Below are 13,329 nucleotides of genomic sequence, written 5' to 3'. Positions count from 1 at the left end.
GCGTGGTGGAATATGCCCCAAATCTTCTCCTCAAAAAGGCGTTGAGGCCTTAGCCTAACAGTGCGAAATTTACATGTTCTTTACTTTATTTAAGATCTGGTTTACTAATCTCTCTATTAAATAAAAACACATGTTGTAAAGTCTTACGATAAGATGAATATGTTCCAAACCATAGGGAGAGGAGGCCTTAGCCCAGCAGTGGGAAACAGAGGCTATTGTCGTTACGATAATACATATATAATATGATTTATTATTGGAATACTGAGAACTTGGTCTCACCCGTCATCAAAGAAAATCATTAAAGCATGTTCCAACTATTGCTTTACTAAAAGTATATTCTGGTTATATAAAAATAAGTTCTGAGTATATATACTCAAGAGTACAATAACTTAGCTCGTTCAATAGAGTAAAATAATTGTAACTAACTACGTATATGTTTATTTAAATATTAGTAAACTGTGAAAAAAAAATTTGATCAACCTATGAACAATTTCATTATAAAAAACCATGATAACAAATTATAATTCTTTTGTTGCCGATACAATTAGGTCAGACTTTTTTCGATTATTTACCGCGTAGCATTGTAGCGGTTCGTAGCTTCGTAGCCCGTAGCTATACGTTTCCGTTTCATTAGTTCCAATAAACGCACCGCTATTTATTCCACAATAGTAATTCGTATTACTCCGATCTTGTATGGTTTTTATGGCATTTAATTTTTTCTTAATTGAATGAACTTTTTATATGATTTTTTTAAATTGATAAAACACAATTATTACATTGTCTTTCAATCGTTAATAAAACTTCTACGGTAAGGTAACTGTAAATCGAAACGCTTGATTGAGATTAATATTATATTAAAAATATATTAGAGAATTGTAGATATCCACAACGTATTAGAAAAATGCTAATCGTTTAATGCATAAATCATTTGGTATAAAGTATTTGATTTGATACAAAAAATATAGTTATGAAAGTATTTTTTATATATTGTTTTACAAATTTAAACACGCTTATCCGAATTATACATGTGATTTTAAATTAAAATATTTAAAAACATAAAATAAATAAACACTCGTATAAAAAATATGTATTGGTTTCACGAAGTTATCATGAAGAATTATTGTTAACTTCCGAAACGGAAGTTGGGGCGGCAAAGAAAAAAAAAATAACTCTAAAAGGCACAACTCGAAGGGACCTTTTCAATGATAGCTAATTTGTCTCTTTGGCAACATGGTTACATTTATATGTTAAAAGTTAATTTTCTTGATTTACTATGTATTACATACATAACATTTAAATAAATAATTATACAACATTTTTCTTAATAACCAAGCGATAAAAACGAGATTATTTGATCTTTGACTTATTATTCGATATGTTATTTATAACAATCAACCATATTTTATTGTGTCATTTGAATTAATGACAGATTTAACAACAAAAGTAAAAGTTAAAAGTTTTCAATTCAATTAGCGAATTGAGCCCTAATCACTATCAGTTAAAATCTTTATATTGTACGGGTCAGCGTACAAACAGGCAAATGAAACTAGTTATGATCTGTTTCCACAACGTAAATATTTGCGGAGCGGCACGCGGGGCTCATGTCAAAGGCGACCGGCTCGGGTATTGATCTAGAGAGGGGCGAGGGGCGGGTCCGGGCGGCGGCGTACTACGGAGGCTGGCTTACGTAAGGGCCGCGTCTGACACCCCGTCTGCTACGACGACACTGATTAATAAAACAACTATCGAATGCAACCAGGTATCAACACTTACCATCTTTAATGAACTAACTTTTAACGCTGGATGCAACTGTGCCCCGTAGAAGTTGTATGTCGATCTAATTAAACTTTTCATTGTAATCGTGAAATTGAATTATATTTGTATTTTATAAATTTAAATTATTTTTATTATTTTGAATATACTACGTTTACATTTGGTTATAAAATATGAAGCATCATAGTATAGGATCATAATAAAGTGCCGAATTATAGTTCAAGACATTGAAATAAAAAAATACACTCGATATCTAAAGTAGGTAAAAATCTCGCTTAGTATTAAATCAGGTGAGAGTCAAATCGGGTTATTCTCACGGAGCAGGAGTTGCCGTCGTCCCAGGACCAAGGGTTAAACAGATTACAGTAACAAGATATTTAAAGCGGATTTCTGCAGTGCTAATCCGTGACTCTTTGTTTTTTAACGCAATCCAGATTTATTTTAGGACTTTCGGACGAGCGACGGGCTTTTAGCCTTTTTTGTTGTGGCCTTTCAAAACTTTTACACTCCGAAAGATTGTGTTTAAAGTTTCTTTTTATAGTGTACGCGTTCACGCCCGCAGCTTCCTTATGGGTTTCAAGCGCTTTTTTATTAAAAGCTTTATTCAGTATTTTGCTATAAAGATAAACATGGTGCTAAAAACGAAATTTATCGTAGCTTGTATTAATATAATATTCTTATAATAATATAAATACAATTGTATAAATGTAATAAAATAATAATAAAATATTTTATGCCTATTTTTAATTCAACTCGTCAAAGAACTTAAAAAGGTTGGAACATCAACAAAATTAAAGATGACAAGAAACATGCCTTCGTCTGTAGAACGGTTACGGTCTTTCAACAGGTATATTTACCCTGACTTTTAATTACCTGACTGTTAATGTTAATTGAAATTTCAACGAGCATTCGTTAGCGAAAAGAATACGTAACATTATAAGTCATTAAAAAACTGTAAACGAGTTGAAAATTTAAGAAAATAATTCGACGCAGCCAGAAGTCTTAAAGGATCGTTTTCAGTATTTCATTTGGTAGATCGTATTTTTAGTCGCCCCAAGAAACGCTTGCGAACACCTGGCGGTGCAGGCGGCTGGTATCCGTGGAACATTTTAAATTATTTAAAATTTGCAACTTCTGTCGTTGACGGCCCAACTTGTGGGTACAATGACCGCGAACATCCCTGATTGCTAATGAGAATATTTTGCGGGCAGATTTGAAGAAAAGTTATTTAACAAAAAAATTAATAGTATATAGCAACAAGGTATGTAGCAGCAATTGCTGGCATTTATTAAAGGTCTTTTGGAAATTTAAATAATGAACCCTTCGGAATAAATCTCTTTTAAATAAAAAAATAATTTGGCAATTCCTTATCTAAACCTATATGATGAATTTATTCCCTAACTCCCTTTTTTAAATAACTAAGGCAAGTCTCCTTTGCACTTAAATCTTTCTTCTCTTCTTACACTCCATCTATATCTTATTAGACTGTTCTCTTGCCCGCGATCCTTATACGCTCATGCTAATAACTCTTTTTATTGAGGTGCGTCTCCTCTCTTCACATGTTCATACCAACTCCAAGGGCCTTTTACCTTTCTCTTTTATTATCTACTTTACAGATTTTCTCTTACATACTCGTTTCTTATAATATTCATTTTCATTTTACCAAACTTCCATCTCAGCATGCCTCTTCTTCTAATCTAATCTTTTATTGATTGTTCAAAAAAAGGAATGTCAACTTTTCATACTTTGTGCCACCGGATGGCAAGCAGTCACCGCCGTTGTAAGAAATATTGACTATCCTTTAAATCGCCTGTGCGCCACCAACTTTGCTAATGTCTCACTCGTTTTTCAAACCAGACAACAATAATTAGTATTGTCGTTTAGCGGAAGGTGGTGCTCGGTGGTTTGCATAAATATATACGTCTAAATAATAGATTTAGTTATTAAACATTATATGTGTTGAAGAAGTTCAAGTTTGTTTATTGAAACATTTTGAAGAACTGAATTAATCGGATTTATCGAATGAAAATAATTCAAACTTCCTTACGATTTTAATATCTATTCCCTTGCTATGAGTTACTGCATATTTTGAAATATCAAAGGGTTCTTTGGCGTCGCGCAGATGTACGTATAAACTTAATTTAAATATTAAAAAACAACACTCCAACGCAAAGGCACTGCCATGTAACTATAATGCTGTCATTCAAAAGAAAATTGTAATTTAATTATGCTAAAATTGTTTTTATTACAAAAAAAATACTATGTGTATCGTAATTCGTATTTATCATTACAGTTTACTATTACAGATATTTATTATATAATTTATACTTTGACTCACGGTAGCTTGGTATTCAATTGATATATTAGTTTCAAATGACCACTCAAAGTCTTTGAAAATACTTTGTTCAAGTTTATTTCATCCCACGTAGAACGAAAATAGACTCGATATTCGATTCGGACTTCCGAAAATAGTTTCATAGATTTACGTATTAATGCATCAACTATAATTAATGGCTTTATTAAACTTCGCTTAGCTCTATAAAGAGTTTGGTAACATAAAAATAGATTGTTACGAAAGCGTACGTTCTATTCACGTTGCGACTGGACATAAATAGACGTCGTATAAACGATATCGTAAACCTTATTTAGCTTCTATATAAAATAAACGTAGAACGTTTTGAGATACAAGACAAATATGCGCAGTTAATATGTCTGTATTGGTTTTCTTTTTCGAACCGATGGGGGTTAGACTTTGTTTCACCCGCATCACCTTGATTTCCAAAAATTCATAAAGCCTGATTTCTTAGATATTTTCTGTCTCTCTCTACCACTTTGTGGAACCAGCTTTTACCTGTGATTTTTCCGAACCGTAACGACATGACCTTGAGAAAAGATAGTACTCCTTCCTTAAAGGCCGGCAACGCACCTGCAAGCCCCCTGGTGTTGCAGATGTCCATGGGCGGTCATAGTTACTTTCCATCAGGTGAGCCTCCCGCTCCATTGCCTCCTATTTCATAAAAAAAACGTTCAATAAGTTAGTGAAAACTTCAATAATTAATAAAAAAAATCAACTTATGTAAAGAGATATACATATATGGAGTATTTTTAGTTTTAATTAATAATGAAAAATACATAGTTATAATATTCCGTGTACTTAATTAACGTGTACGTAGAAAGGCACTATTGTTACTGTTAGATAGATGGAACTAAATAATTACAGAAATATCGATACTTATTTCCTAGAGATAGCGGAAAGCCAAATCAACTTAATTACGGTAGAGTCGATAGACGTATGTACGTTACTCTATAAAATAAATAATGAAATACGCCAACATAAATATCAGAACCTTAATTACGTCATTTTCTAATTGCGTGTATACTAATAGTACCATACATTTCATTGTTTTCTTTATATAGAAATAAATAAAGGGCTTTATAGCAGTGTTTATATTTTAATTACCGTTACTTTTAACAAAAAATGGGCTATCAATTCTTCATAAAAATAATAAAGGATAGATGATATTGATGGTAAATGATCTTACATAGATAGTGCGTAGATGCCCACTGAGTTTTATTATCCAAATGGATGGTTATTGGATACGCTTGGAGAAAATTCATGGGCAGGACAAACAGTACGTGCGATCCAAAGTACGAAAAGGTTGAAACTGCTAACACCCAAATTCGGGACAACTACTCAAATTTCTTGGCTGAAAGTTTTATCTCAAGCGGGTTGTTAGCCACTAAACCAAAGAGGATGTTGGCTCAGTTCAACAACATCATAAAATTAAGGGATCATAACAACAAAGCAGCACTAACCAAGAGTAATCGTGGTCATCAAGAAGCTAACTAAAAACGAGATGCAATAATATACAATGTAATTATTGCATGGTTTGGCATCCATACCTATGAATACAAAGATCCAAAACAATTGTAATAAATTATGTAAAAATAGGAACAGCATAGATTTAACTCTAATACATTATATATTTTGCTAATAACATATTCGAAATTTAAAATATATGGTACATATAAAATAAACCAATTGGAAGTCTCTTAAAAACATCACGCATTTGTGTTATTTTTTTTCCATTTTTGAATTCCTTACTAATATCAACTCTTCATAAAAGTTATTTTTGTATTTAAAACAATTGAATCCGGCATTTCCGTCATTTTATAACGAATATTTAAAATAATTTGAATCGCGAACGTGCCGTGCCAGTACCTGTATCCGCCAGGGTCGTTACACTTATAATTTAAATTGATCCTTTCATCACGATGACAGCTCGCGTCTCTCATATTGCTACAAAACGAACGCGACTGTAACCTCTAGTAAAATGTACTCATTTGCTTGTTACAAGGGTGATCTACCGAGTGGAAAAAATGCCTAATCCGCTTTCCTCCAATCACATTTCCTCCTCACGTCGAAATTATTTCTTTTTTCATGATTGTCACGTCTCAGATAAGATGCTGATATTTTTCTTTATGAGTCAAACGTTGTGATACAATAAGTACTAAATAACTCTAAATTTATATACTTATATTACTTTATTAGCAGATAGACAGAATGGCAAGTTGGTTACCTAATGTTAATTGGTCGTCGGCACATTCTAAGAAATATTAAGTATCACTTACATCGCCAGTGCATCTTCTTTGTGCATAAATCTCTTGTGCATGTGCACCCTGGCTGACAGCAATACTAAGTATTGTATAATGGCGGTTTTAATTTCAGATTTGGGACGTGTGGGCAAACGTATAGACAAATAAACTTTTAAAATTGCTGAAAATTACCAAATACTATTTATCGGCTTATAATAATAATCATTCGTTTTATAAATATTGTAAATAAAATTATTATACCTACTAAATTTGTACAAAAATAATTGTTAAGCATTCTATAATGAAATTTTTAATATTGTACACTATACCATTTAATTATTAACATATTTTGTTATTCTATATTATTTTTTATTTTATTTGCGGTTTGAATTTTTTTGGTGTCAGTTTTATTGTGAGGGTACAATAAAACTGACACCAAAAAAATTCATTTATTTGGAACACTCAGTTGTATTATAATCGAAATGTGTAGTAACTAGTACTTGTTATAAATAAATAAATAGTTCTCATTTCTTAATCAAACAATGAACAGCATCACAGAGTGTATTGTGGTGTAATTAGTTTCTGCGCATGTATCCTAGGATCCTTGTGTATTGTGTTGAAACAGTACACTCCGTTACGAAATGATATAATTAAAAAATAATAGTGATAGTAGACTATGAGAAATGTATATATATTCTGAAATTTACTTATACATTATACTCTAGTAATCTGTGTATCTATTAAACCAAATCAGTCTACAAGTAAAATATATAACAGCAGATAAAGTGAATTTACGACTATATAAACTTTATTCATATATAACTAAAATTATATAAAAGAGCTAGTTTGTCCTTTGAATTTCTTTGAAATGTTGATATAAGCTTTTTCCATGTGCAAACGGAACAAGGACATAGATCCACCAAGACACTTAATTAAACGCCGTGACAAATGATGCGTTCTACGAGTACGGGTACATAAGAGGTACGAATTCACGTGTGAAATATATTACGTTTTTTGTTACAGAGTCAAGAATTGGGCACTGAAATTCGGCGTCGACCTGTGGGAGTTCGGACGGCACTTCACAAAAATGAATCAAATACAGAACGTGAGTAAACGCATTTTAACAGCGGCATTCGAGGGAAGTGTGTGGTATTCTTTTCGCTTTAGAAGTGAAGCGAGGGGCAACACCGGGCCGATCGGTCGGACGCGCTGCTACAAAAACGCAACGAGAGAGTTCACACCCCCCTGCCACCCCGGCGGGCCTCTCCCCGCGACCCAGTTACGACACCGGGGTTGGGGAAGTATCAGATACTGCTGAAATACACTCGCCGTACTCCCGACTACTCCTACCACTACGACAATTAAGCGTGGCGTTCGATTGATAGTGACACTTATGTTTGGGGTTTTTCTTCGCTGCGATCAATAATATACACGACGCTTGTTACAATAAGATATTGATTTCGATGAAACGATGGCAATATCGAATTGTGTAAATTTATATTGGTTTAGCTTCATATGATTAGTTTAGAAGCATATTATTACCAATTATAAACTGTAGAGAAACGAAACGTTAAATAATCAAAGGCGATAGATAATCTGTGTATATAAAATGATCGTACCAGGCAAGTACCATGAGCTAAACGAAGGCTGTTCGTAATAGATACAGTTCAAGGGCAAAAAGCAATTAAGACATGTTTAATATTTACCGCTTACAGTTATTTGTGAACTAATTTTAGGTTTCGGTATTAATTTAGGTAATGATACGTAAATAATGTAAAACAAATATTAAAAATCGAATGTCGTAAAGAAATTAGGAATAAAAATTTAATTCCTTATTAGAATCATCGAAATATTTCATTACCATGTCCTCTGCAGTGATAAAACAATCAGAATTCAGCCCGAGATCGTGATCCTGAAAGTAATATAATGTTTCGAAAGAGAAACTTTGCCATCGGAACTTATTCAATATTAGCGGCGTCTAGCGCCAACTACCTACGCGATATCACCGCGATAAATCATTTATATGTACTCGTATTACATTTACTCAGTATTTATATTTACTCAGTGACTCAAAAGATCACGATATTGATTTCATTGCTTTACTTACAATATTTTGACTGTAATGTTATAACACTGATGTCACACCAAACATTATTCTTTCGTATTAATTCAACGCAAACAGAAAAAAAAATATTTGTAAGGCTGGGATTGCCCGGTGACTAGAATACGAAAATTTTAATTGAAGATTCCTAGTTCAACATACTACTACCACTAAATTTTTATGTGTATAATTTGTGAGTGTAATTCATCTCATGCTCGGCGGTGAAAGGATCAAGGGCATCGTGTTAATAAATGTTGTCCTTCGAGAGGATAGGACTTTTACTCTCATAAAAAAAGAAGAAAATATTTCATTAAAATAATGATCGTCAAGTGTATTGATAGTACATAATATATAGGTAATTATTTTAAAAATTGCATTGTATTTTGAAGTTATCTAAAAAGTTTTTATATCATTTATTATTTTAATTTAGAATGAATACAATCTAACATTAAATTGAGTGAAATTACCGTGATTGATTTGTGAAAGCACATCGATTTCATCTATATCCATGTCTTTTGAAATGCGTTTGTCTCTGAGTCGGATGTTCTCACCGTGGCTCGAAGTAGATAGAGTTTAACCTAATTTCGCTAGTATTTTATAAAGGCCTTATGTACGGGTTTAGGTCACTATCTCCGTGAAAAGTGGGGCAAGGTAGACTGGGATAGGTGACGTCGATGTCGAACATGCGCTTTCTGAAATACCTCTGGAGTTCTTTAAAAAGTTTTTATATTTAAATATTAATGAGAATCATTTAAAAAAGCAAATACATATTTTCATTAATCTTAAAATGATGTGATACTTACAAGTGCAAAGCTGACTTTTAATGACATGCATAAGTTATACGATTGATAGTAAAAAATATTGTTCATAAAACATCATATATTTCTCTACAAAATTAACGAAGTGTCTTATAAAACATGGAAGATATCCTGTAACGGACTTCAGCAGAATGTTCAATATTAATATCTAGCAAGGATCGAACATTTGAACGGATTGAAAATTCCAAGACGCTTTGTTCACTACTTTGCGCTTCAAAAACTTTAATGTTATCTCTTACAATCTATTCTAAATCTTTAAACGCAGTGTAAGTTTTAATAATTATTTATAACATACATATATTGTTGTATTCTATAAATATTCGCCAATAAGAGATTATTGATTATAATTTAATTGATGTCCTTTTATTTTTAAGAGTGAGAGACTAAATTTACACATGAGTTTTTATCTTTTTCTAAAATTATTTCTTCAATTATATATCTTTTTATTATTACAATTTTTGATGATATTGGTTGGCGGACGAGAAAATTATTTTAAGTGGTCACGTTCGTGGTGCTTTAAGAAATATTAATCATTCCCCCCAACAGTATTAGTATATTTACTCATTTATTATATTTATGAATATGTATATGCAGAATCATCTTGTTTGTTCTTTTGCCGAAAATAATAGCTATTTTTTTATTTTATAAATTCAATTATAGAAACTAGCAGAAATGAAATTTATTAATATATTGCCATTTAATTAAAAAAAAAAGTAGTCCTATACATCAGTTTTCACTTAGCGCCAGAATACAGCACACTTTTTTAAATGAGCGAAACTTCGTTGGCTACGTCTTAAAAGTCCTCATATGATAAAAAAACTATCATAGCGAAAATAAATTGCGTAAAACCTTTAACAAAAAAAACAAATGCTTCGATTTGGGTATCGAATAAATATTTTTGCTTTATGTAGTCCAAAAAGTATCATTAAATCCGATTCTTTGACATTTCGACAGAATAAAAATAACGACATTTAATATTTAAAAATAGAACACAAAACAAATGTTATTACTTCAAAATTAAACAAAAGGGTTGCATAATATAAGTTTACAGTAAATAATTACCTTAGAAAGTTCGTTGGGCGATGGTTGAAATATGTGGGTAGTAAACCATCAAAGGTGAAATAAGCGATTGAATGCTGTCCCTTTCTGCTAGAACTACCTTAAATATTTCAAACTAGGGACCCGTGACGTGGCCCAGCTTTGCACGGATGCAATCTATTAAAAATAATATTATATAATATAAATGTAATTTATATTTTTTAATACTAATGAATAACGTAGATTTCTATCAGTGAAAAAATAAAACAATTGAAAGGAATCATTAGTTGCCTACATACAAGCAAATAAATGTATAAGGTCAATGTAGATATTAATAATGTTTTATTAATTTTTATATGTTGTATATCAAGAGTAGATTTACGTTCTTTCATTGTGACTAAGCTGAGCGTTAACGGAACGAATAATAAAAAAAACAAGCATTCCTTTGTACACGTAAGCAGTGAAGTCCACATATTTTTAATATATGTATGTACTTGATTTTGATTAATGATTAATAAATCATATAAGTAAAAAAATGTAACATATTCTATGTCTAAATCTCATAGTTTTTGTTTAGTATATTTAATATTTGACAGTACGCCAGAATACTAATCTGGATGTACACTTACTTCTATTAATACAGTGTCCCCGCCATAAATTCCAGGTATTAATGATAATCAGTATACAGAGTAAATAGTAAATCATAAAGTATAAGAACTGAAATGGTACATTATTAAATTAATATAAGTAGGTATCTCAATCTAAGCGACTAAGTAATTTTAATAAATTTTTTGTCTGCCTGAAATAGACAACATAATAGTGATGGTCTCAGCAAACATGAGCTCGTAAGAAGTATTTATATATGTCAGCCAAGGTGGTTAAGGATAACCAGCTTGCGAGTACAATACGATAACATATAACACAATTATGTATGAGACACACCTATCGCATTGGTTGCGGTCGAGTAGGAACCGCAAATTGCACCTACATAGACGCCCAGGTGACCACATGCTTTCATATAATTAAACTGATAACAGCCCGCCGGACGTAGTAGGTTCGATATATTAGATTGTATCTCTGCAAAACGCTATCAAATCGCGATGTTATCGCAAAGGCGGGCACGACTAACCCTATTCCGTGGACACATTTTTTGCGGGCAAATGGAGTTCCCTTGTGTGTGGAACGCACAAATGCGGCCCAAGTGGAAAGTCCTGTTCGACGGCAAGGAACCCCGGTCCATCGTTTCAGTTTACATCAGCGTATCGTGACTAAGCGTATTTACCTTTTTAGTATTTACGATAACGTTTCTAAATAAAGCGTAGAGCAATTCCATTCGTTTTTGAAGCCGCGTATAGACATTAAATGGAGCGAAAAATAGTCAGGTTTGGATGAAATTTAGTTTTCTGGTCTATTGGTTATCGATAACAAACTAATGATATTGCGGCTGTAATTGATAACGAGTTTTAATTTATATAAACATACACATTCTATTTTCGAAAATATAATATGTTTTATTGCTTCTCTCGTAGATATATGTCTATATCTTTTAAAACTTGTATACCTTAATCTCCACGATCTTTTTCTTTACCTTTAGTATGTCTATGAAGAACTTGCTGTTTTATTTATTTATTGTTATTGTTTTTTACTATGACGTCATCGATATTAAAATTTTGACAAAGAGCCCAGAAAAATCACCAGCGTGTTAAAAATTGTCGAGCAACACTAGAATCGTAAGTTTGACCTAACTCAGTATAACATTGCGGCATTTCCAATGTCTAACAATGGGTAGAGGTCGAAAGAGGTTATGCAATGATATTATATAATGTACTTCCACAGAGCGAACCTCTTTCGTTTAGTACAAAATTCACAGTTTGTAGTCAATGCGGACTATAGCATATTTGACAGCCAAATTCGTGTTGCTTAACCGTAACTATAATTGTGCTTGAATACTTTTTATTGAACACTCATTTTTAGGATTTATGTTTTTATCTTAAAGTTGTTTTTAAACGTCAAAATTGCTTTTAAAAAAAATTAAAATATCTTGCAACCCCGCGAATGAATCAATTTTGAGTTAATAGATACGTAGACTTTCGTATCAATATTTCATTTACTCATCGTAAAACTATTATTCGTATGAAACATCATCCAATCAGCGGGCTGTAAGGATGGCGAGACTAGAGAGCGGATTAAATTAACGGCCTTAATTGAATTCAGTTTCCTTGTCGGCCAATGTGTCCCCGAGGGTCGCTCCCGCTGCAATATTCACCCACTTCATTAAATATTCCGGAAAATTAAATGTTAGTTTATATTTTCTATACCACCTCATAGCGTTCGGATATGCGTATTAACATATTTTAAAAGGAATGTGATTGGACTTGAGATATGTGTAAGCCGAATGGAATATAGCTTTGGCTTTGATAATTCAATGAAATAGTTAAAAATGCATCTAGGTTTTCCGTTATAAATATGAAATTTTATACAAATTAAACATTACTTGACCCATCTCTGAAGAGAAACATTAAAGCATGTCATTAGAATATGAAGTGTTTTGGTGCAGAGCGACGAAAAATTTAGTTTCATATGAATTATAAAGTTCAAATTTATTTTGGTGTTTTCTTATTTTATCATCCGAATAAATCGCCAGTAAATTACAACAATCAATCGTAGGGATATAAAAATATTCAACAAATATATAAATAGTTTTTTTCAAATTAATAATAATCTTTATATTGAATGTACGCCATTTTTATACTGAGTTTGGAGGCATACTTTAAATGAACTTTATTGGGTGAGCGTCGACTGGTTTACAGTAAAAAGGTTTATTGCCTTTGTATAAGGCCTCATTTAATTTCCAATTCCCATTATCTTTATATGGTTTACCTAAACTCTCGGCCATTAATTTGTAACAAATTCGACTCAGGCACGAAATGAAAAAGTTTGAATTACTTACCTTTTTTTTGTTCTTAAATGAACAAAGGCATTATAAGAAGGCAATTACTAATT

At 32.0% G+C, this 13,329-nt stretch overlaps 1 protein-coding gene across 2 annotated transcripts in view; it reads left to right on the top strand.

The window, feature by feature from the left end:
* Nucleotides 1–13,329, top strand: part of LOC124536545 (voltage-dependent calcium channel subunit alpha-2/delta-3) — a 63,606-nt gene that overhangs the window by 4,579 nt on the left and 45,698 nt on the right. For both annotated transcript variants that reach the window (XM_047113192.1, XM_047113128.1), the window contains exon 2: nucleotides 7,393–7,474. In XM_047113192.1, the coding sequence (XP_046969148.1) occupies nucleotides 7,393–7,474 (82 nt within the window). The remainder of the gene's footprint in view (nucleotides 1–7,392; nucleotides 7,475–13,329) is intronic.

Source organism: Vanessa cardui, chromosome 1 (assembly GCF_905220365.1).
Source record: "Vanessa cardui chromosome 1, ilVanCard2.1, whole genome shotgun sequence".
Classification (NCBI taxonomy): domain Eukaryota; kingdom Metazoa; phylum Arthropoda; class Insecta; order Lepidoptera; family Nymphalidae; genus Vanessa; species Vanessa cardui.
This window is presented reverse-complemented; position numbering and strand designations above follow the sequence as displayed.